Genomic DNA, 26,831 nt, shown 5'->3' with positions numbered 1-26,831 from the left:
TGATTAAATTTCCATCTCAAAATCGATAAACTTCTGCCAATCAAATTACTGTGATGAAAATCTTTTTCTGTACTGTCGGGAAGGTTACTAGTTTGAAGAGATGTCCCAGATGATAAGTTGTAAATGGTCTCAATAAGGAATTGTCATTCAATTGATTGAAATGTCAGATATTTGTGAGTTAACCTTTAGCAACTAACTGCCTAATTACGTCCACTGTAACTTTCTGTTTATATGAACAGTACCATGCATTTTTAAAATAAATTTTTAACACAGCAACTATCAAGGTTTGAAAACTGATAAGTTTTTGGAGAGTTTAGTGATATCACTAAATAGCAGTACCAAAAACAAAAGATATCTCCCCCACACATCATAAAAGCACCAAAGTAGGATAGAATTTCCAAGGTGATGCAGTTTTATTTTACATACTTAATGATTTGAATGAAAAGGTGCCAGGATAAGTTTACATAAACAACTGCATGTATCAAATATTAAGTTGTTTTTTTTATCGAGAATGTTTTTAATCATGAATATTTCATAAAAATCTGTCAACAGTGAATGGTGTACCATTAGCCAAGGCATAAATAATGACCATTAGTGCAAAAGTGTGTTAGCTCTCAGACGTATTGTTTTCAAAAACTATCCACTCAAAGCATTTTGAATACAGACTTTTACAAGTGATGTCATGGCCAGAAGTAACTTCCCTCACCACCTCCTGTACCACAGCTTATAGTGAGTGAAAGTATTGTAATAACTCGCAACAAACACACAAGCACACATGCATTCAGCAACACCACTTTCTATATCACGCTGACTGCTAGATTAATAATCTCCTAGTAAATCTTACTGGATATGAAACTGAAAAGCCAGTCAAATCCGAAGCTGCCTTATTAAATTCTCGAATAAAATGTTCTACAACCTGTATTGACGATATATTAGCTACTTCAAAGAAGCGTTATAAATCTAATAACGTGTTTTATGATATCAAATAAGCTTTCATATCCAGCTGTTTTCACATCAACAACATGGGGTGTAGTAGTCTTGATATTGAACACAAAAAGTTCTCGAACACAGCCCTGTACATTTCCTTTATGTAGAAAACAATAATCAATCCTGTGATGAATGGGACACAGATTTTGTTTCTCTCCACTCCCGGGACTGATGTGCCAATAAAACTTTGTTTCTGTATGTGAATCGATACAAAGTTTTTCGTACAACAGCAAATAGATCCTGTTTTTGGACTTTCCAAAGTGTAAACTGACTTTGTAGACTAATCAGCAGGTTTCACACAGGCCAGCACGCCACCTGTGTTGGAACAATCATCAAGACCGCCCTGTGTCAAGGAAGGAGTACCACCTCCTTGGCTATGGTAGCCTATTGCCTAATGCATACCTATTGAGCTAAACCCAGGTCATATCCGAATAAAACTTGCCAATACTGGCTTCTGAGGTGGCCATTGAAAAACAATAACTGCTTGGGGCAGCATCGAAGATCAGAAGTATGTCTCCTTTTCAAGCAATCAATAGGGGCCCTTTGGTTCTAAAGAAACATGGTCCTCATAATTCACCACATCTTGCAAGGACGGCAATGTAACCGAAAAGATATTGGTTAAGCGCATGTACCCAATAGTATTATTGCAAGTAGAAGACATCTAGGAAGATGGAAGTAGTCATCATCCCATCATACCATCCCATGAAATTGCAAATTTGATTTGTGATTTTTTCAACAATCAAATTTGATGGAAAGATCATGTCTTCAATTCCAAGACTTCTGTCTGCAGCGAAAAGCGTAAAGTCCACACTGCATTATAAAAGGCCTGACTTCGAGTTGGTCCTTTCATCCCCTTCCTTTGAAAATGTCATAAGTTTCTATACCAAAATGATTTAAGCACCCACTGCTACTGTACATATACCCAATGTCACAGTAAAGATATTTTTTAAACATGCAACAATTTATATCTGAAGGACCTCTCCGAGTAACTCAGTTCAATGCAGCACACACACAAGTACGTTTTTACCAATATCGTTTATCATACCCGGTACATTCCTATCCCGTGTGTTAATTGCCATGGTACCTAGTAATCACGGAGCACACACCTCATCTCATAGAAACAGGAATCAATATTAAGTATGTGCCGAAATAGATGTCACATGCACAATACAAAACTTTCAATTCCATTTTTCCTTGAAGCCTTCACTCTAAACCAAACATCAACTGTCATATTTAAAGACTTCAATCCTAATTTTTTTCTAGTCTCCCACCAGCTGAAAAAGGAGCAAGTTTCATAACGTTTAGCTCCGTGAATATTTCACTGTATATTGAAATGGATCTTCCATCACAATGTCTTGAAATTGCTGAAGCGCTTTTAGTCACCATCACCACAATCTTGAAAATATTACCATCTGGCCAGAAAGGATGAGTGTCTTGTTGTCGATATTTAACGAAAACAATATTCTAGTACGCTTCTCCTCGATGTACTATACGGGAAATCCTATACTGCTCAGAGGCAACAGAAATCATTATCACGTAATCAATAGGGTAATTTTAGACGGTGGCCGCTGAATTGGGTACTAATCAGGCACCACACTGCATTGTCTTGTATCGACAGCCTTTATGGTTTTGATATTTCCCTTGTTGCTTCATCAGTTCTAATTGTGAGGTTCATATTGCTTTATGTTTCCAAGTCAGGATAAATGAAGCGTATAGGATTTATAATCAAAAACTGCTAAAATCAACAGTTGCAAAATGAGAATGATATTTTGTTGACACAGAAGAATCTGGCATTGAATCAGTTGCAAAATGAGAATGTGGATCAGATGAGTGCATGCACTGACCTTCTTTCTCTGAGCATTCTTCCACAATGCAACAGAGTAGACGTTCTATACCTACATCAACAACGTCCTACATCAGAGATTACGAGACCTAAGGGCCTCATTTTCCTGATGGCCAAATGAATTCTGTCACACTCTGCCAAGAGTAGCAAGACATAAACTGACAGAGAATTGTTTGCGCTATGTATTACTAGCCATCAATTCATAGAGTTACAATGTTGACAATGGACGATAATGAAATTATGGGCAGTTCATGGAAGGATGGGTGGATGAGAACCTTACAAAGCACAACTGCCTCTCAAGCAAGGATAGGAACATAGTGAGAATCACTTCCGCCCCGAATACAGCAAAATCCCCCTATGCGGCAGAAACTAGGACAATGTCCAGTCTGTTGAGACGATCCACCTCACCCGACAACAGACTTCTAAACTTTAAGTCGATGAAGACGGACCCTTGAGTCCTCTGGATGCTCTTGAACATGTTGCAGCCTTCACTGAAGATCACACCATGCTGGGACCTAGAATAGTACTACGGAAACTGGAGTAAATCTGCGAGGACCTTTGGCATTTTCTCGCCCGTGTATTTACCAGAGTGAATTTTATTGTCAGTTGATTGGTATTCCATGTGTATTGTCAGCTGGTTCAACGCCAGTCTCTCTCCCAGCGGATTGGCTTCAGGGAGGAGAGCATAGAACAAGCTGTATAAGATTCAGACATGATGTGTTGTCACATTAACCCGGGAAAGATTACTGCCATAGACTTGAGAAAGCATTTCATTGCCCATCCAATGCAGACTACATTTACCACATGAAAATTGAGAAATTCCCACACTAACATTAAGGCAGTCAATTTCTTTTACATATTTTATGAATCAGTGAATGCTCCACTCTAGTGCTGGTGACAATTCTCTGCAAACACTTCAAATATTATTCATAATTTCACAAACAAGCACAAGAATTGCATGGATCATATGTAGTTATATTCTTCAGTTCTTTTTCATGGTCACCAGTATTAGGATAACTTGAATTAGTGCACCCATACTAAATTTGTTTTATCAAAATCTGAAAACTGCTGGCAAATATGCTCATTTCGCATTTTGATGAAGCTATTTAATAACAAACATCATTAAGCAGATATTTGGAGATGCCTGGAGCTACCACACAGTCAATCAGAGAACTGAGAAATCACATTTTCAAATATTTCATTTTAGATTGAGTGATGTTTTTTCATTTACTTCACATCCATTAGTTGAAACTGTGGTTCATTTATGGCTGAAAATTGCAATTAACCATTTAGGTGGATCTGATCCAGTTTGAAGATTAGAAGACTATGAGACTATTTCCTCTGTGACATTTGGCAGTCAACTCAAATCTGAATGGGGTAGCCTAACTCTTTGAGTCCAGCAACCCAAACTGTTTTGAGAGCATCCATGGTTATTCAGATGGAACCAAACGTGGAACATATCAAGCAGAAGGCATTCGTAATCATTGAAATTGGCTTCACTTGGTATGACAGATCCATGTGCAGAACGAGAATCAATCCAGGATGACAACAAACCAAGCCTGTGTCAATGTTAACATTGAGTGTTCAAGGATTTGCTAATGGGAAAAGAAAGTGATTCGGCTCGCTACACTTAGCTACGAAAGTAAAGCTAGGACTTGTGCACCTTCTACATGTGTTCAAACGGAGACATGATCCAGAGACCAATAGTGCCAACAGGGGTGTCAAGAGCATTGATTTCGTGAGAGAAGATGGAGACCAATTAGAGCAAGGAGAAGACGTACAGAGTGCGTCTCAACAAAGAGCGGAAAAACTGAGAAAGGGGTCCGGGCAATAGCGATCCCTCTTCACTGTACGATCAATCTGATGATGTCTGCACTTCTCCATTGGCCTCTAGCAACAACATAGTCAACACAAGTCACTTTCTCTCTTCAGCGCGCGACAATCTCTTCCCTTCCCCTGAAATCTTCTGCAAATGCACCAAATACCTCTGCCTAAATTTCTGTTTGTTCTTCGGCCACTGTCTTTCATGTCAACCTCTTTAATATACATCTCTGCACCAATCTCTATTGCAGCAATGGTTGATCTCCTTCACCTTTGCCCCACTCTCTGTTGCTCCTTCGTCAATCTCTATTAAATTCACCAAGCACCTCTGCAACTCTCTCCGCATCTCACTTTCAATTATCTGGGAAGCAGCAGCTGGCAGAGTCAGTCTTGCAGATGATGCACTCAAATCGGGGACGATCGAGAGATGTGCAAACATTTCTCAATGTTGTTTGATTTTTTAGCAAAAACAGGATTCTGATATGGATTGATTTTCGTCGCAGATAGAAACCCGATCAGCGATGAAGTAGAGATGCGTACTTCTTCAGTTTAGATAATGATCCAGAAAATCTGTCGAGTGACGATTTCATTTTTTTCCAGTTCTCCATTTACTCGACAATATCAGACACTTTGGTTGTTGCACACTCATATTGCAAATATTTGCCAAGTGCTTCAAGTCAGTTGGAGATATGTGCTTTGTGGTGGCGCATTGGAGATTTAAACACCACCCAATTCGTCACAGACCAGATCATTACTTTGAGATGGAGACGGCCAATACATTGGCAATCAGTCGTGCCGACGACACACAGAAATTGGGCACCAATCAGCAATGCCATTACCTGACATTTTTCAGATACTGACAATACTTCCTTCAGCCTCACTTATGAAGTATTAATTGCCCTCATAAATGCCAGGCCTGGTGCCATCATGTACTGGAGGCACTTGGGCTATTGATTTAGGGAAAGTAACTTGACCCTAGATGTGAAGTCCTTCAGTACCACAAGAGGAAGCAACCTTCTAGAACCTTTTATATACATCATTTTGTGACGATCCTTGAAGCCAGAAAGGTTGCCCTCCAACCAATCTCACACCAGAACTGAACATCTCAAAGGAAGATTTATCCCCACAACCATCATAAAGGTACTGAATATCACAATACAGGAATAATGGCACCATAAATGCTGGGCACCATCTAACCGACCCCGCACAGAAACGGATCATCAACATAGGAATACCATCAATGCTAGGTACCCTCCAATCAACCCTACCCAGGAACTGAATGCCACAACTTGACAATGTGGCAACAACCAAGCAGTCGATCTTATGACCTTGGCCACCACGTCCATCTCAAACTCAATCCCAATCTCACAGATAGATCAACATCATTATATGTCATTGATTACTCCTCAGTGTGGAACACCGCACCATGGTTATCTTAAAAGTTCCCGTCCCCCTGGTGGTCTTAATAAATCTAGATCATGTCTACCCTCGGGGACTTGCTAACCACACCGGGCTCACCAAGTTAATTGGATCGGTAATAAGCAAGGAGAAGAGATGGTGCATGGGTAATGCGGCATGCTAAAGGCAAATTTTACGACCAGTTGCTTTTTCATTTCTGTTATCGCTTCTTGTCCGACCCGTTGCTATTCCATTTCTATTAGAGTTTCTCTTTGTGCTCATTTTCACTCGGCCAGAGGAAATTGAGCGGTTCGTGTTGCCTCCTGTGACACATATGATAACTTGAGATCTGTATCCATAGTCAGAGACGCAATATGGGTAACACAGCATACCTTTGGAAAGTGATTTGGATCAGACACATTTCTAAAAATTCCGCTTCTTTTGCAGCTGTCTTTGACATGAAAGACTACTGAAGACAAGATTGGACAGCAAGTTTATGTACTGTTTCATACATAACATTCATATTTCTACAAAAATTGATAATTTGAGATTTAAACCGCTTAAAATCATTCAGCCAAGCAGCTGGTATAATTTCACTACAGGAGATAATCTACTCAATCAAGATTCTGGAACTGTCATTAAAAAAACTTGGGCAATTAATAAATAAATTAGGATGCGGAACCTTCGTAAGTGCCTTCCGGTAAACCCGGAATTAAATTGAGCAAATTCTGACACATGCACCATTCCAAAGACAGTGCCTTGATGTCACGCAATGATAGAGAGCTGTGTCTTCGATTTCAATTAATCATGATCAATTCTCCATGCAATCCGAGTGATCTGAAATTTATGATCAAAATCCACTTTATTCTTGCTCGTTTCTTTGATGCCAGATGCGTAATGACTCTGGCTGATGCACTGGCTCTGCCTCTTCTCTAAAGTTGTGATCGAGTCTTGCCTCCACACCCTTAGGCAAGTGGTGCTACCGGCCCAGGTTAGTCTTTGGATGGAGGTCCAGGATGATTCCTGCTCTGAATATGACTCGGATATGAACATCATCAAAAACTGTAGACGGTTAATTAATTTAGTCTGTGGACTTCATCAAATATTAGCATTGCCAGCAAAACAAATATTGAATGAATAATGGATGGAGCAAACATGTCATATACATTATTCACATCAATATGTTGAATGTTCTTATCATTAGGAATGCCAACGGTGATCCCTGAAGTGTCCCGTGAAATTTATAAAATGCGTGCAGTGACACGTTCAAATCTATAATGCACACACAGTTGCACTGAAGTGCAATGGAACTGTACTATTTTTGCACTATACTGATCTTTCCAAAAATTTTTGTTTCTTTTTCGTGCATTGGTTTTTTCATAATATGAGTATACACACACCAATGCACTTTTGGTATAACATTTTCAGCGAATACATTAGGTCTGACTAATCCTTCACAAAACGAAAACGGATGCAGCCTGCTACATTGTACAAGTGGATAATTTCGAACAAGGGTACTATTGATGATGAGAGCTACATGAACACCACACATCGATTTCATTATCATAACCATATTGAAGCAAGTAAGGATCAGTTACGAGTTGAAAAGCATTTCCCCTCGCCAAGTCTACTTGAACATGGCCGCCACCCGAGGCTTCACTTGTAAACGACTACTCCAGTTCCTTGGCCATTAGCTGCTCAAACTCACATCAAAGACTCTTTGTTCTATTTCACCCAGAGTAAGGGAAATGAATGGTGGGTTACAGACTCGAGATTTAACACGCGTGTGCCGAATTCTGCTTTCAACTCAGCTTTCTAAGCCGCAGTACGGAGTTAATCAATTACAAAGAATATATTTGAAAATAAATTTTGTGGCTTTGATTTTTCCAACTAGAAGCTGGAAATCATGAGTTTTGTACCTCACTGTTAGTATTGATATTCTCACCACACACCGCTTGGGTGACGCTGTCATCTTGCCCAAAACCTCAGCTGCCACCTTGGTTTGGGGCGCATTTTAACTCTACCCTTGCGGTATTTGGTGAGGCGACCAATACCTCCAGTCTGGTATCGATTCCGTAAACACAAAAGCTTGGTTTCCTCTACAGCAGGAGCAACACTCCTAAGAATCTGTTATGACATCAGTAGTTCAAAACTTCACCAGAAACCGATCTCAACTCTACAAATTATTCAATATAAAACATTTCAGCATCAGTTAAGTATTGAATTCAGTTTAAATGGTGAGCAATATCTCGCATCAGAGTTCTCATCGTCACTTCTGAAGAAAAATCACTCCACAACTGACTAAATCAAGTCCAAACATTTGCTCTGGGTGCTTTAGATTGATCTTCTTTACAAACCCAATCCAATCCATCCTTTTCTGTTTCTCTAATATAGATTTATTTGTCTCAGTATTACAAGGTGAATGGACCTGTAACGAAAATCGTTTCTTTTTGGCCCAATCGCCTCAAATCTCCTCAGTTGAGTAGTTAGCATGGTCGATTCGTTTACTTTCTAAATTGGATTACAAGGGAGACCAGCTGCCTGTTTCGACAACATTCCCAGCTATTTTTTTGTAACTTTGTAAGGTCAGGGTTGAGGACTGAATTACTATAAACCCCATTAAAATGATGCTTATGGTCAGAATTAAGCAGAAAACTACACGGCACATGAAGATTCCAGGGTCACTTGGAAGTACTTTGTATATCAAGAAGGTTTCAACTTATGCATTAATCTACGAGATCTTGAGCATAATTCATACGTAAACCAAATTATTTCCAAGCTATTTTCGTTTCGCTATCTGATCTGATAATTTTTTCTTGGTTTTTAATCAACTCCATGCAAAACTATTGATTTGTGTGCAGATCATTTGGTAAAACATATCACATTTCTAAAGCAGGACGGGTAAGGTTACGTGAAAGAATCACGCAATTTTGCTTAAGAATATCTGCCGTGTCATGTCAGTTATCATGTAGCAGATCTTGTAGAGGAAAAAGTAAAAGTAAAAAGAAATGCTGTAATTCTGATTACACATCTCTTTCCCCAGAGCGAAAGCAGCCAGTTATTAGTTAGTTTTCTTGTTGTTCTAATAGAAAGTTTTCTAATGCAGAGGCGAGGCCAGCAGCCGTAGTATAAAAGAAGCGCTCTTGAGAAGGAGTGGGTGCCCAGATGGCTTTTAGGGTCAGTTTTTTTGGGGGGCATCCACTCCTCTGCACCTCCCTCTGGATATTTCACTGGTGCCTTTTGAGAGTAAAATGGCATTTGTATGGCAAATGTACACTCTCTTGCTCTTCAAGTTAAAACTGGCAACAAGCAAAACTGCACTCTAACTGGAGGCAATTTGTAGGCAAACTCTATATGCATCACATTGCAGCAATGGTGAACTGTGGCAGTAATGGGAGTCTAAAAGCTGCAAATTTTCCAAGCTGACAGAAAATGAAAATGCCGTGTGACATGCACAAGGCAAACTAAATGCAAGTGAGAATTGGCTTTCTCTAGAATGGTAATCACAAGGGCCATGTTAGCTCATCTAGGGGCAACTGGTTGACAATCTGGTTAGCATAGATCTAACCATCAAGTTAAATCCATTACACTAACATCTATAGTTGGTTTTGCTAATAACTTAATGCTGCCTGTGCATCCCATGATGACTGTCCCCGCCACAAATCTTGTTTGAGTAAATAGGATATTGGAGGGCCAATAATAGGACTGGGGAGATTGTCTCAGCGCGCAGGCAATTGTTGGAGGCTTGGGAATAAAGCCAACTACAGAACGCTTTGGGACGAGGGGAACAACATGACAAGACATTGCCCCAGAGTGCAGGAATTGTTGACAATTGCTGAAATCAGGCAAACAAAGTTGATGAGGAACACCAGAAACCAGTCTTAGCTTTGGTCGGCTCAAAGCACTGGTAAAGATATGAGGCTACATCCGACTAGACATAACAACAGCAACAGCCCTCACAGAGAGGAGAGACATTCAAAGCCTGAAATTGATGGTGGATGAAGTATCCTTCCATTTCCTATAGTCTCAAAGACATTATGGAATGAAGAAGAGAAAGAAGCATTCACAGTCGTGAAAAATTTCATCACAGCCATGGGCTAAACATGGATGTAACAAATGATAACCAGTTAGATGGGGTCTACAGTTTTCCCTACTGACCCCCCTGTGCTATATTGATCCAATCAATTTTCCTGGCCACTTCATCTCACAACCTGGATTAAGAGCTTGCAGCATTTTAAGCCAATAACTGGAGGTTATATGTCTTTGTGGGATTATGGGTCTAAGTTCTAAATCCCGAACGAACTTGTGTCAAAGATTGTAGGGCTTCGAATAGATTCAGTGCCTGGATTTACTGTAACCAGCAGTGTATGACCGGTCATACACTGCTGCTGTCACCAGTTAATTAGTTAATAATAATTAAAGAGGAGTTTTAAGAGATCTCAAATGTTTGCAGGTATCTGATATAAGGTTAGTACATTTCTTTTGCATTCAATCACCAAATAACGCCTAATTAACACTCGACCAAAAGCCAACAGCACCCCAAACATCTCTTTGATCTGATATTTTCTATCTATTTGAAGATAATCTGCATAAGGTATAATTTAACACTATTTGAAGATAATCTGCATAAGGTATAAGTTTAACACCTTGGAGAAAAGTTTCTGTGAAGCAACTTGAAGGCAATTCTGTTTGCTTTGGAAATTACTAACTAACAGGTGGGCATACACTTGGTATAGTAGTAGCCTAATCCAGTAGTTGCATTTATCTTTTATTGAGGTGGAACATCTTTCGGAATAACAAGAGCAGCACATGTGGCATTAAAAGCAGCCTGTTTACATTTGATATAACCTTTCTGACCTCATCTGAGACCATAAGGCAAATTGGAATTCCACGGCGTTCTGCAGGAATCGCTGCCAACTGAATCCTGATCAAGGCATCCCATTGTCAGTGCAAGAATCCATTTGCATGTCGTCAATTATCATCAATCAAAAAAACCCTGAGAATTAAGATACTCAATACCCCTGCATCATCAACCTGAGCACTGAGACATCCCATGGTGACACCATGTGATTCAATCAAGTTAAGTGTTTGCACACAAAGGTTTACTAGGTGTACCACATTCAGAAGTAGAGACAAACTAGGATACTTCTTTTTCCTATCACAAAACAACGTTCCCAAAAGACAGGCTTTTCACACTTCACCAGCTTTCGGCCTGCTCATTCTAAGAACAATAGTTTACAATATTCAAAAGGACAAGGTTCAAGGACACAAAATAGAAGAGGTCCTTGACCGCAAAGTTAGCCTACCAGGAATCCACCAGCAACTCACCAGCCGTGATAACCTTGCCAGCCCACATCCCAAACTCAAAGTGTCAACCACACTAAACGCATTACCCCTCATTTGAATTCAGGCTGCATCCACACTAATAGGAAAACATCCCATATTGTCAATCCTGGCGTTACAACTCATGACGATTTATTACCCAGCATTCAGTGGGTTGTACGCCAATCTGAGATTTGATAATTAGAAGTGGTAAGCGGTGTTGCCTCTAAAGTGAACACTAATCACGCTAATAGCAACATTTGAGTGATCTTCCTACGGAGCGATAAAATCATGATGAGAAATGTTGCTATGCGGTAGCAGACAATTATGCTCAGGTCTCTACGGGAACATGTCTTACCAAATTTAATTAAATTTTCCACATATTTTCTCAACTTGGCCTTGAATGCTTACAACATGTATACAAAAGGATATGCATTGAGTGGATTTTTGGATCTTAGTTCTTATGAACAGTTTTTTGTAAGCTCATAGATACCAAAAGATCGAACCAACATTGGCAAATCAACCAGCCAATTTGTCAATGGGCTATTATCAGACCACTCCAGCATCAATATTTTCCTTGATAAAATACCCAATGATTGGTGGATAAATTTAATCCTGACACCTTTTTTTTGGGACTCGAGCGGGTGTTTGAATAGGCAGTGCCAAAAATTGCAAGATGTAATGTCAATATGATACGCCTAGTCGATGGACACCCAGCCACACAATCAGAAATCAACCCAAATGCTACCATTAATTCCAAACCAGCCAATTTAAAATCTTCTTGCCTCTCAATCAGTCGAGGCTTTTTATGATAACATCGTCGACATACCACAATATTCTGAAAGGTTCTTTCTGCTTAAGCATCAGTTTAACTGGATCAATGCGAGTCATTGACAGGGTTTCCACATTCAAGATGCAACTCAAGATAATCGCGTAACATTTTCTTTAACTTGACGACTGATCTTTCTCGACAATTTGTCAAGCTGCTGCAAAATTGCTCCCCGATTTTGTAACAAATTGTCATTGGAGATCAGACTTATGCAGTGACATTGAAACTAGCTGTGTTATTTCATTTCCTCTCCAGAAGATTCATCAACAAAGTGTCTCAATATTTTCTTTAACTTGCAGCTTTCAAAATGCAACCAATTACCAATAAGTAAAATAAATATAACCAATGATCCACAAATTTGAGGGTTTACAGTATTGGGCCAGGTCGTTGATTATCTAAGAGCCTATCTCATCAATCTACTTGGTAGTCAATGTCTGATATGCGTCCATATAGAGCTAGGTATGGAGAGGAGATCAAAGCAATGATATCACGGGTAATGAACTATGAATCCTTAGAGATTATACAGAGAGGGTATTGACGCTGTCTTATTATGAGACACATACGTGACATTTTCGGATAACTTTGGCAAATCGTTTTCGCATCTTGTTTAAATTTACTGGCCAAGGACACTGCGAGGACGCTATACCCCAGCCCTAGGCTGTAATGGACTTGATTAATGTCCCCTGGAGGGGGAATGTGATCCATAGCCAATTACCACTATGAGGATGAAGAGAAGATTCTCCATAACCAGACCTGCAGTAGACAAGCACGCAGAACAGGACATTGTCATTTCAAAAGGAAAATAGAAATGCAATTTTATACAATGCCGTAGTGCAGTTATTATGATCTTTTGATTTAGGTCTTCAAACTCTTAATTCAAGAGTTATCAACAGGCATGTTTAAAGATTGAGCTAGGGCAACCCAGAACTGAGAACTTTTTTAAGCCTGGTAATTCAAGAAACCAGACATCCAACTAGAAACACATTGCTTGTGACCTTGGGCAAGTCTCCTCACTTTCAATCAACGAAACACAATTGCTTTGCCTTTATATAAGACAGTCACGATTTTGTCCTTGCCAATATCGCATTCTGTGAGATCCGCTAACAGAGAGGTGAAGTATACTCATACTGATCTAGGTGCTCTTGATTGGACATGGAGATATTGACATTCAGCGAGCTTGATGAGCTGGATCAGCAGAGGAGTTAGCTTCTGCATTGTTCGTGTATCAAACAATGACTAAATGATTCTGAATTTTGTCCATGATAGGGAGGTTCTACTGTATATGTAGATCACCGATTGATTTCACCATTTTACAATAACAAAAGACCAAAAAACATTGTAACAACTTTAATCAAAATCTCCAGTTACAAATAAATAAAACACAACAGTTCTAAAAGGCATTCCACCAATAATCATCGTGTTTCACATGTTATTGACAAATGTAAAAAATTGGCAAAGAAAACTCATTGGATATTCCAGCAATTTAAACCTGTTCAGGAATAAGCCGTCCATAACTTCCAAAATATTGCTTTATAGCCTCAAGCCAAACCATAATTTCAATAAAATGATCTATAAGATAAATAAGGAACAAGAATAGCGAATAAAACCGAACTTTCAACCAAAATCCACAGAAGTAAGAACATTAAACAATCAGACTTTTGCATTTCTTTCATATTTTATAAAATTCACTGATGGATGTGAGACCATTTCTATATAGTAAAGTGCAGCACACCCCTCCCTCTGAGGATAAAGAAATGGGCTTACTACATTTCTAATCTGATGAATCGCAACATCAATCAACACACTTTGACTGGTTGCAGAAGTACTTTGCCATCAATCACATCAATCCCATTCATCAGGTTTCTCGCTGATAAACACTGCCATCAACAACAAGAGCAACCTTAATGGTCCACAAAGCATGTCCAGTACTTTCTTCAAAGCTGACATAATTGCCTCCCATTCCAAACTAAGTTATCAAAGTCCCTTGCAAATGAGCAATTTAAATCGCATGCAACAATAATCACTCTTTTTTGGTGGTCATCGCAGGCACCTGCGACCTGTGAGTTAACATCAAACCCAGTGATTACCGGTTTGACCCGCAGATGAGAGATCCTCTTGTCACACATAGGATCAATTATAATCCCAGGTAGCTGCAATGAAAATTGCTTGTATGCGAGGCGCTTAAGGGAACTAGGGAAAAGTCGCCAAAATATACCGCCATGCTTCAATACAGCTCTCATCTTGACATGAGTCACAGCAGATAATTCCCTCATATATCAACCAATTTTATTCTTGTCCAGTCCAGCTTGACGTCCAGTGAAATTAATTCTCTGGCCAGTATGCGCGACTGAATGGTTGACCAAATCCAATCGGGCACATTCTCTTGGTTTTCTCTCTTTATTGACAATCGCAAATCCGATCGCATTCCCAGCTAAGAAGCTTGAAGTGAACCAATAATTGACCATCAACAAAAATCGTGATTTGACCTATAGGTCGAGATTCTTTTGACAGCTGATTATTACATGAGCAGTTGGTGCCTCCTACCATAAAAAACACCGATCACAATGCCCCACTAATAAACTGTCATCATTCTTGCGTTCAGAATATAGACGGAGTATCTCTGATGTTTCAGAATGCCACTTCATCTAAATCATAAGTAACATCGACATTCAACACTTCAACTCCATTGCATCATGACAGGCCAAGCACCAGTGCTAATAGGATCACTCTTTCATAAGTACATTTTCAACCAGTCAGCCAGCAATATCCCCATACCCCTCCTTTGATACTAAAGCTTCAACGGGTCAGCCCTGGAGACGCAACAAGCCATGATACGATTCCCTATCCTTGGTAACTCAGTCGATGAAATCTCATGATCTTGTTGTGGTAATTTAACAAGCCTTATGCATATTTCATGGAATGTATTGGGAGAGATACCTCAACTTCCCAGCGGTTGAGACAGGCTGACCACATATGACAGAATATGCAAGCCAGTTGTCAACGCTGTCAAAGATAATCAAGTTGAGCCAAGCTTCCATGGCTATATCACAGCCACTATGGATGTATGGGTTGATACAAAAGAGACAATGATATGCAGGCTGGCATTTTTCATTGTCTTTTCTTCACCCTGCATGGTTACAACGTTTTCATGCTTGTTCTTTGATGAGAAACCGCTGCAATATGACAGTTTCTGAGATCGAGGTTGATATGACTATACCACTGCCACGACGACAAATAGTTCAACAAAACCGAATAAAGATTTCCTGGAATAGAAATCTCTGATGCTGTTAGTGCCATGGCATGCAAACAGTATTGCCGGCCCCAACTACAGAGTAAATGGTAGTTAAATTTATGTTTCCATAAATCTCAGGCAAATCCTCTTCTTACCCAAGAGCATAACTTCATCAGGCCAACAAATGATATTGGCAATAAGAAGCTCCCACAAGCTACCATGTCATTAGTCTCAATATCTCTGGCCAGTAAGGAATCTCAGCGGTGTATATTTCATCCATTCAGCCAGACTCCTTGGCAATACTACACATGAGATACTGTCATACAATGAAACACCGGATCCAGACTACCTACTTGTTGCAAAATGGACTTGCAAAATGTCCCAGTGTCTCTCGGAACTATTCCTGTCCCTGTTCAAATATAGCAAAATTTCCACTTAAAAAAACGACTGCTTCAACACATTATGTACGGCCATCATATGCATGACCAGTATCTAATTGACTTGAAAGATGATAATCGTTACAAGACAGGTTTCTAAGCATTGACACCTATTCCTGTCCAACGACAAACAATAAGACCATTTATGAGACTTCAGCTTGTATTGGTGAGAGGACAATATGCTGGCTCGTCAAGCTGAGATCAGTCTTGTGCTGGGTTCAATTTATCACCAAGCTTGAAAGTATGTTGCCTACTATTGTCGAAAGGGACAATATGCAACATTCGTAAACTGATTCAGTCAAATACAGCATGATCACTGATCCAATGGTTCAGGTATTCTGCCTCAACCTTAATTTCACACACATGATCAAAGACGTTTTCTCTCTCTTCTTAGACTACTCTAAGATACTGGCTTGAAATTGTACCGATCTAATTACAGTCAGCTGCATCAAGGTACAATTCTAAACCGAAGAATGGCTACTACCACATAGCACTCTTAACTTTCATTGTGAGTGTCATTACTTCCTTCCATCCTAGTTGCAGCAGGTAGCAACAAAGAGCCATTGACACAGCCATTCATGCCCATCCTCCAGGATGGTTGTAGCCGGTAGCATCAAAGAGTCATCAACAGAGTAAGCCTGCATTAGTCTTCCTTTTAGAGAAGACAATCAGAAGAAGGCCAATCATTTCTTATCAAAGGGGAGCTAGCCATCTTTGAGCTCAATGCAATGATATAAAGATAATCGCCCGGCACTTGGCAATCCACAGAGAACTTGCTTGCTGAATGGAATTGTCGTGGTAGAGGGAGTTCTTCCAAGTGCATATGGGTGTTATCATTATTATTTATATTCTGCATTTGTAAGTTGAATGGCAATAATGCTATTATAAGATCCATCTGTATATCACGGACAGCCTGTTTCAGTCAAAACAATTGTGATTGAAGAAACCTATCCATTACAAGTATACTTTGAACTGAAAACGACCAGGTTTCAACCATTCATGTTGACCCTTTGGCTTAACACCTCCTCACCCTCTCGCCTCTTCATAAGGGGTCGCACGCAAAAATCATAAGAAGAAGATCTGAAATCACAAAATGAATGTGAAATTTTGCAAATTATTCATCATCAAAATCATGGTAAATGCTGCAGATGACATCAGCCATTATAGAATTGACAGTCTGGCTGAATGCATCTGTTTGGCAAATAGAACATGTCTAAACCTGATGTGTTTATTCTTCGATATCTAATAGCACCTGATAAACAGGTGTTGGCAGCTCAGATATACCAATTATCTTTTATTTGGTATTCCTTGCCGATGGTTGACGAATCTGATCTCCTGTATTGTATTCCTAACTTTATATTACTAAGTTCGTTTCTAACTGTTTCTCAGGAGATGCGTTGATGGCATGCAATTTATAAGATTTTTTGACGCCAATTATATGCGTTGCATTCATTGATTGAAGAAAGTAAAGCATCTTGAACTGCTTCCAGTAAGTTGTACGTAACAAATGTCATCAAACATCTACCAATGGCCCTGCACAATGCCGCTTCTTTGACATTGTAAGGACGTTCACATGCAAGTCTGACAACAAGTGAATATCGAATGCAAAAAGATGATACACATGTTGGTTCAACAATAGAGCAAAATTAAAGCTGGAAACTGTATTCTGCTAAAAGGTCTGTGTCAACTGCACCATCATTCCACAGCCACTAAAGCTCAGAAGACTCATCAATCTTCCGTTGCAGGCATTTAATTGCTTTTTGAATGTGCATCTGTAAATCACGCATGAAACCATGTTGATAGGATGTCAAGGTCAGTGAATATTAACTTGATTTCAGGGCGACGGCTTTCAACCAAGGTTAATTCAAGGTCGTCATGTTGATGTCAATTTGGGCATGGCATTCAAATATCAATCATTGTGTTAGACTGAGACTGTGGAGGGAATATAACAAGGCAATTATAACTTCCATGGAACTTCCAAGGAATGTGACACAGCTGAAGTGTCCCCATCGGTCGAGAAATATCGCTGTGACTCAAATCAAATTTCATCAAATTTAAAGGTCCCTGAGAAGGTCAATAGCAGCTAACTATGAGCCGTCCACTGCCCGGGCCCACTGTCAAGGAGAAGACGAGCTCAGTTGTGTCAGGGCTCGAGATTCATCAGTATTCCAGATTGAATATTGATTTCATTTGCCGAGTCATGAAATTCATACAGATAATGAACTTTGCGGCTGTATATGCCATTGATTTTTGGAGACCCCGACCAGAACATTGATCATATGGTGATATAGTGGAACCTCACTAAGGCGGTTAGCTACTCTCGAGAGGGAAATAGTAGTTGTAATTGGGGGTAGCTTGGCAAACTCAATTTCAGACAGGCCTTCACGCTGAGATATACATGAATTGGAGCCTTACCAAGCTAACTATATTGAATATCCTGTAATCACAGAAACAACCAACACAGAGCACTGCAGACTGTTGAATTTGCAACTTCAACAGATGGCAAATAACTTCACTTAGGAGCCAAGTGTTGTTCAGCTTGCAGTAAAGCCCCAGAGGAATAGAGAAATATGACCATATTGGGAAAAACATGTCAGCCTGGTCACATGGTGAACTTGCCTAAGGCCTTCTTCTCAAAGTATGTTCATCCCTGAAAACCAACAGGAATGACAATTTGGAAGAAACTCCAGGTTTATAGTAGTCCGACGTTTTATTACGCGTTGTATTACGCGGCGAATGGGTTGAACCGCCAACCTGACAGATGTTTAACTCTCAGGACGAAAGTGCATGATAGCCCTTGGCCTCAACGACACCCTCTAGATCCCACGATAGCCCTTGGTCTCAAGGGCAGCCACACAACCACACAAAGCGATAATATCTAAATGATAGAACCATTTATAACGACATTGAACCAGAGCAAACGATATGATCTTGAGACGTGAATGAAGCCACATCAACAACAGAAGTGATCATGACATATTTCATTTTTCTTATCTTTTATCTAGTATCAACATGTCATACATGCATTCTTGTAGAGTGCAAAAAAGAAGCACACCCTCGTGGCAGATGCAAATGTAATTAGAACTCTGAAGGGAAATGAGGCAAACTTATCCAAACCACAGCAAAAAACACTCCGCGTTGAGAAGAACCTCGAAACCAAAAATCAATTTCGGTAGCGAGGAAACTGTAAACGGTTTGTCTTTCAATACATAAGCGAAGAGAATACAAGATGCTGCCGTGATTTATTAGAACACGGCTCATTGTATCGGCGGTGCGGCATGGCCAGAATTCTGATACGTCTATTAACGGGAAAGCGATAGATGCCAGAAGAGTGGAGGCCAGATAAGGTATTGGCCACTTGTCCAGGATGTGCCACATGAACTTCCAGGGCAAATTCAGAGCTCAAAATTATATTTCTTAAGGGATAGTGTAATTCAGGAGTTGGAATTGCTGAGATGTGGGGAGATTCGGTTCAATTCTTGTGCTGACTGACACTGCTTGTAATTTTTAGGCAGGTCACCTTATTTTTTCGTAGCTCTATCTAGGATGCCTCAGAGAATGGCTAGAACCAAAACAGCCCATATCGCATAGCGTGTGAAAGGCTAATCTATACTATTCATCAGGACCACATTGGTCAATAATAATCCAAAGATCGATAGGAATCGTGCTAATGTCAGAAGGACATGCCGAAACATAAGTCAGCCAGCAGTGAGCCTGCTATTGCCTATTGTCACATCATTCCATTTTGAGCTTTATTTAACATGGGACAGGAATGTGGAGGTCTCAAGGATATTCAACATGATATAAGTTTTTAATATAAGAGAATATGGTGATGGATTCCAGCTCTTAGTCAGTTCACAAGCTCTGGGTTTATTAATGGTAACTCAAGGATCATTGCCATAACCAATAAGCTGGCCGAGCTATCGTCAAAATTGGGATATCTGTGTCAACCCTAACCAACAAAGGCTGTACTTTTGAGCCATCATGCAATCATGCCAGGCCAGTTTTGAAAAGCAGCAGGCTTAACTTCTTCCTCTTTTCATGCTTAGCAAATAAATAGGGGGGAGATATTTATGCAAAACAGAAAGCTTTATTTGTAGTCAGTCTATTGCTCAAGGGTGCCTCATTATTTTTTCCAATCTGTGACTTGCTTTGAGGGGAGGTCAGAAGTGACCAATCTCACTCATTACCTTAGCCCACAAGTGGCTGTTTATTCTCTACGGAAATCAATGATTTCTACAACGAAGTATCTTTGGTGATCAATCCATCACCACCGCAGCGCACTGCCAGTAGAATGTGCTCTCACGACTGGAAACATTGCACATTGTTGGAATCCCAATCAGCTTGGTGAGCGTATACCAGTTGAAGTGAAATCAATGGACGTTGCCAGCTTTGCGGAACAATGTCTAGATGTGAGAGGAAGGTTTTTGGGAACTCGACGATATTTTCAACGGATAAGTCAATCAAAACTTTGAGCCTCTTTAATGGACATGCCAATATGAAAGGTATGGCTTCTTCACTGGATGTACTATTCGAAGGTTGTGGACGCTATGTTGAATTCGTTCATTTATGACAGCTAATGTTACATATCCATAGAAAGTGAAAGTATTTTATAAACTAATATTATGAAAGCAAAAACTTAGCCCGCCAGGCCGTCACGCGTACAATTCGTAGTAGTGTGAAAACGAATTGGTGAACGTGACACCTCAGGCAGAAGGTAAGCTTGGCCAATCAAATGGAAGCTTGTAACGCCATTACTGAACATTGGTGAAGTCATGCAGAACCAATCCTTCAAGTCGTTACCACCATCGCGACGTTTCTCAGGCTTGTCAATCAAATGGTGATCTGCATAAGATATCTGAGCCGAGTCAATACACTGAGGGGTACATATGTGGCTAGTCAATGGTCGGGATGATGTCAAGGCAAAGAGAAAGCATTGGAAATGAATAAGGCAGAACATGAAAAAGAACACGAATATCTTTAGTGGCTGCAGCTACTGGTCAAACACATAATAAATCTTCAGCCCACATCGAGAAAAGGTTCGGTATTGTATTGGAAGGGTACTGCTGTTCTCTGTTGGTAAAATAAGTTTCTCATCACCAGGTACCAGAATACACCAACCAAGACAACTCATTACTTTCATCTGGTGGACACAGGTGACTGAATCTCACATGATTTGAGTGGAATTATTGACAGATGTAGGCCCGGGATGCTCAGGAAAGGATGGACGGGTCACAGGGCAGAAATCGATTCAAAACCAATTTAGCAGAACGAAATCCACACAGGGATATCCCAAGTGAAAGCAACAACCGATTAGATAGGAGCGTATGAATTCCTCTATTGATTTATGTTAAAACCTTCTTCACTGGAAAGTTAATCAAGCAAGGAAGATAGTGTCTCGCTCCTCTCAAGATCAATATCAATCAGTGGATACCTTAGTCACCCCTGCCAATGGACAAGATTCTTACTAGTGCCAAGCCTTCCACAGAACAACAGCAAACATTGCCACCTCAAAGTCAAAAACCTGCAAGGTGACGAGCAACGAAGTCAGTCATGATTTTTTTCTCCCCAACTCTGCCGATAAGAGAACTAATTTCCTCATGTTCACCGAACTGCATGAAGCAATTTGCCTGATCTGATGGTAGCATTATGCATTTTCTAGTCGAGGAGTTTCCAACATGCAGCAAGGTGTCATCAATGCCATTAGAGAGGCAGGCGGACTGGCACTTTTGTTTCCAGTGGCGTCAATGACGCTTGAAGGGTGGATGCCGATGGTGGCATCCTGTCACCAGGAATCAGGAGAGAGAAGTCTAACCTCTTACAACTGTTCCTTTTCAGCAGAAAAGAATCTGACTTGTGATACAAAACAGGCTTTCATTTGCATAAATTTGGTCACAGCAAAGCATGTTTGAGGGATTTTTAGGAGCAAAGCAAGCTTCAGAGGGGATCATTCACCTCAACAATCTGTTTATCTTTTAGGGGCCCGCCCCCGAATTTGGGCACAGGGGCATTCATTCAGGCCTGCACATGCAAAAGATCCTGAACCATTGCATAATGGGTCTGAGACAGCAGTGTGATCATTGATCCTATAATGAGATTGATCACAACGAGGGTTAGTTACTCTTCACATGTCTGCCAGCTCTGTTGATTATTGCACTTTTCACTCCACTTGAGTAAATGTCCAATACTTCGAACAACGTGAAATCCACCTCAAGACTCGATATACACAAGTCAAGATGTTGGTAAAGTTGTTGATTGTAACGACAAGTACTTCTAGTAGACAGTAAGTGGGCGATATCTTGGGAAGGTAAAGATACTTACAGACTGGTGGATAGAAAAATAAAGATAAAGTTTGATATATACATGACCGGTATCGTAAGAGGCAAGACGCCACTTTGACGTACTCCCTTATCATTATTTTCCTCATCAGATTACAATTCAATTTGATACGTTTCATCTCGTTTCAGAAAGACCACAATGAGATTGGAAGCAGACGAAACCACAAGGGATGACTGACCAGCAGTTCAAAAACATTATCAGATCACCACAACAGACGATTGTTAATCAAATATTCAAGGACCGGAGCAAAACGAGGATGTGAAGAGTCGTTTTTCTAGTTCAAACATCTGTGTCAGAATTAGCAACTAATTTGGATGTGCAGATTCTTTTTGGATTTCAACATCTGTGTCAAAGAGGAATATCCTAGCAAAGACATTGGATTATACATGATAAAGTAATGGAAATATAAATGATCTGAATATACGACAAAAGTGTGTTTTGATGACTGCTGCGTTTTTTCATGAGATTTAGAATTCTGAACCTATGGTTTCTTCAGATTGTTCAAGGGATAAACTCAAGTGATTACCAAACTGCAGTATTAGGGCCATGATGGTTTACTGGTAGGTCTTGATATCAATGGATACTTTTGATTTAGACATGTGATTATTAAAGTCTCCATATATTGCTTGGGTCTGCTTGAAATAAGAGTTTTGGTTGTGAGTATCTTTTTTAGCATGGACCATCAATACTTGGAATGGTGTAGCTCGCACTCCTGCGGTGATATTGGATTTGGTCTTTAACAAAGTAAAGTGTTCCAAATAGTACCACCACAGAGTAACTTTTTTATGTTGATAGTGAAATCCATTCGTTGCAAAGCCGCCTATCCAAGCAATATCACAAAGTGATCTAGCAACATATGTGATATCAATCAAATTTAAAATCAACATTAGATCATTGGTAGCAGACGCTCTCCATCATGCTCATCATAACAAATGAGACCATACCCAACATCAGTCATCCTCACTTCGTACCCAAGGATACAAAGGGGACAGAATCGGCCCTCCTGATCATCGTGGCGTCAGTGGGGATGATAGGGAACTTTGGCATCGTCATCACGATACTCGTTCTCCAGGATTTACGCAAGACGTCAAGCGCATTTCTCTTTCACCACAGCATCCTGGATTTTATCAAATCGGCGTATTGTTTACCATTTGCGTACAGCATCATGAACGAGCGGGAACCGGTTTTCTGCAACATTCTTGGTGGCTCATTCATTGTGTTTGTGACTACATCTGCTTTCAACCTTCTGGCAATGGTCATGAACGAGGCCTACCAGTTCGCAGACATGAATCTCGGCATAAAAGATTCGGCAAATTTCTGTTGTGTCCTATTTGGAATATGCATGATCTGGTTCACAAGCCTCATTCTGAATTTAGGCGTGGCATTTATTCCCGGAAATCCGGCTTATAAACGTGACGTCGGGCACTGCACGTTTCTCTATGGAATCACAGGGAATTATGTGCTACACGTTCTATGGATTAGTCTCGTTTCATTTGCCATGGTGCTAACTGTCATGTACCTCAGAAAGTTACACCGCGATATCAAAATGAACTCATACTACCGTCTCTCAACACTCATACGTGCAACCATTCATATCGATGCCAATAATTCACCAGAAATCACTCCAGACGACCAAGCCGAGAAAATCTTGATAAAAAAAATCGAAAGGTTTAGCTTACGAAAAGTGTACGTACTCATGACGATGACACTATGCTTTGTGTTATTCTGGTATCCGCTCTTCATGTTGACAGTAGTCGATCCGAACTTCACGGCAAATCCGTTTGGGTACCGTATATTAACGATGTTTGCATGTAGCAATGCTGCCATGTCACCGTTCATATTCATATGTCTGATCAAGAAAAACTGTTGCTGTAAACACGACTTTCCAGATTTAATTCCTGGGCCGGAGGCAGGCGCTGATAACTCTTCACAACTTTCCTTAGAGAGTATACGCCACACGCCCAATAGGCGCTTGATGGGCAATGAACGTTCTAGTTCAGGGATTTATAATGAATTTTTCTCAAGGGCAGATCGGCGGGCCGCATCCACCCAAGAAACAGAATGTATGACACAATCACACGCCAGCACTGAAATGATTGCCGAGTGCAGTACATCAAGTCTAGGCACGCGGCCAAAGCAAAAACGGACTAGAAAAACACCAAACAGTTTATGGATTCCTTCACCGACTTTATGAGGCAAGGAGTATAAATGGACTTAATTTAAAAGTTTACCAAAAGTTGGTGAAAATGACTTTCCACTTGAGGTAAGATAAGGTCAGAATTTTGGGAGTTTTCATGATCTGCGCCATGAGCCCTGTTGCTGTTTTTGACAGAGCAGTTCACCACCAAGCTGTTGTTGGCTGTCATCAGCATACGGTTTGGTTGACTGGTTGCTTAAGATTGCTAACAACTGCCAGAGTCAGATGATCCACAGAAAACAAGTCTAATCTTGTGTTAACTTCACCAACTTTTGGCAAGCTGAAAAATAGGAAATTTCACAAGGCCATTTTTTATCATAGATCAGGAGACATTGCACAATTTTGTAAAGACCCAACTGCATTTATCATTTAAAGTTTATTTCTATATCGATAGATTTTCACTTTCATAAGATGAACTAGGAACCTACTCCGCAATCAATACAAGGTTTGTGAACATAAGGTTGCACATTATGGGGTAAAATAATACTCTTGTCAAATATTATATTTTGCGGTAAATGTCATCATATGAAACTCCATAACAAAAGAGTTTGGTCTTCTTATCATCTTTTCATTTCTTCAAATATTTGTCTTATTTTGATATTTAGATGCTTAGAGAGTCACATGCTTGCGTTTTAAGATGTTTTTTAAGGGATTCAGAAGTGAATTTTTTTCGTTTTCGAAGAGGACCATGATGGAGAAAGAGAGGCGGGGACCCTTCTTTACCCTCTTTACCTTTCTTTACCTTTCAGCAATCAAAATTCTTGAAAACAAGATTAGTTCACCAATTCCATTATAAATTCTAGAATGGATGCCGTCATAGAATCTATGATAAGGGTTTTCTGTCATAGAATCATTGATGCCCATTGTAGATTCTATAATACTTAATCCAGTTCTCATAGATTCAATGGTAGAAACTTTTGCCTGTGCATCATATTGTCAATCTACGGATGGCCTTTTTTCTCATCCAGACCTTTTAACCCAATCAGTTTCGCGCTAAGTCCGAGCTAGGTCTATCACTGAAGTTTTTTGCTATGATAATGGCCAGTGACATTCTTCTGGTGGTGGAAACTGCAGTTATACCCTTCCAGTAACCTTCAAGCAGCAAGTGACCTCAAAAATACACCGGGGAGCAGTGATTTATTTTTGGCTCCTTAGTGTAATTTTGATGCAATTTTTATTCAGAAGTCGGTTACTGTAGAAACAAATGAAAGTAATACTAACTTTCCCCCTTTTTATTTTGCAACAGTAGCCTCCTACATGTACCTTGAAATCCGGAAACATCCACTCATAAATATACCACAGGTCTAGCCAGGTGATAAAATCGAAATATTAGCACCTGCAGATTGTAATCACAAGGGGAACACCTGCAAATTCAGCTGACTGCTGAATTTGCAAAGGTGAAATTATGTACTCCCAAACCGAGCTGTGTGTGTAAAGTATGATTCCTGCCAAACACTGTAGATATAACTCATATTTGTAGATATTTCGACTGTACATACATTATTTCATAGCTTTCGTTCCTTAATTGATGAGACCTAATGAGATGTAATGCAACAGTATAATGATAATGATATTGTTTAGTTTGATGCCCCCATCATGTTTGCGGATGGGGGAGGAGGATCAAGAGTTCAATATGGAAGCGGTACATTCTTTGAATGCCAATGGCAGTAACGGGACTGTATCTTGGTTTCTGAACGATCCCGTATTGAGCGGAGTGACTTCAAACTGGTCTACAAATTACAGAATATTGTTCTTTAGACCTCTCACTAGTTGCTCAAGGCAATTATTATTGGTGACATTAGATCGATAGCCCGAAGCACATGCCACGATAGGGGTACAATAACAAAGTTCTACCCGAAGGTAACCTTTGTGACCTCACAGCAAAAAACGTTCATGATATCATGTTGCGGAGGGACTTGGTAACGTCACAGTGAAATACGCAGAGCGGTTGACGCTGCCATGTGATATACCGGTAGAGAAAGACGTCATTCTGAATGAACGCCAGAGCCGATCACATATCTATTTGGCAATGTCACCAAAAGTACTGATGAACTAAAATCATATTGATTATTGGTATGAATGATTCTATTTGCGATGCAATCAGATGAAAAACTGAGATTAAGACATGTCTTTGTGATAAAAAAGTGAAAAGTTTGTGTGTAATAAAATAATGTACCGGTTCGTGTTTATATGGTAGCTCACAAATTGTAAAAATCAAAGAACCTTTATTTATCCTTTTGAATATTGTAATGCTGCAGTTGTTTATTGTGAGAGTGAAATAGCGGTGTGATTTGATCATATTGTTTTACTTTTCCAAGTAAATATAACAAGGGAGTTGAAATAGCCACAACTTATTTTAGTTGGTACAAAATACTTCCAGGTATTGTGTTTATTTTTTAATTCAGATGTTGCTGTGTGTTGTAACG

The 26,831-nt window shown here is 39.9% G+C and overlaps 2 protein-coding genes across 5 annotated transcripts in view; one reads left to right on the top strand and one right to left on the bottom strand.

Annotated features, from left to right (window-relative positions):
* The window catches only part of LOC135488462 (uncharacterized), a 32,111-nt gene extending 5,670 nt beyond the window's left edge, over positions 1-26,441 (top strand). Inside the window, exons 1-2 of one of the 4 annotated variants that reach the window (XM_064773087.1) lie at positions 10,459-10,516; positions 22,337-26,441. In XM_064773087.1, the coding sequence (XP_064629157.1) occupies positions 23,125-24,402 (1,278 nt within the window). In that variant the 5' untranslated portion in view covers positions 10,459-10,516; positions 22,337-23,124 and the 3' untranslated portion in view covers positions 24,403-26,441. Of the gene's footprint in view, positions 1-10,458; positions 10,517-22,077; positions 22,153-22,336 lie in introns of those variants that run through there. The other 3 variants (XM_064773086.1, XM_064773085.1, XM_064773084.1) reach the window with 3 other exon arrangements.
* LOC135488465 (midasin-like) overlaps positions 1-26,831 on the bottom strand; it is an 86,627-nt gene that overhangs the window by 42,410 nt on the left and 17,386 nt on the right. The gene's annotated exons all lie outside the window — the stretch shown is intronic.

Source organism: Lineus longissimus, chromosome 5 (assembly GCF_910592395.1).
Source record: "Lineus longissimus chromosome 5, tnLinLong1.2, whole genome shotgun sequence".
Lineage (NCBI taxonomy): Eukaryota > Metazoa > Nemertea > Pilidiophora > Heteronemertea > Lineidae > Lineus > Lineus longissimus.
The sequence above is the reverse complement of the archived record's forward strand: the minus strand, read 5'-3'. Positions and strand labels throughout refer to the sequence as shown.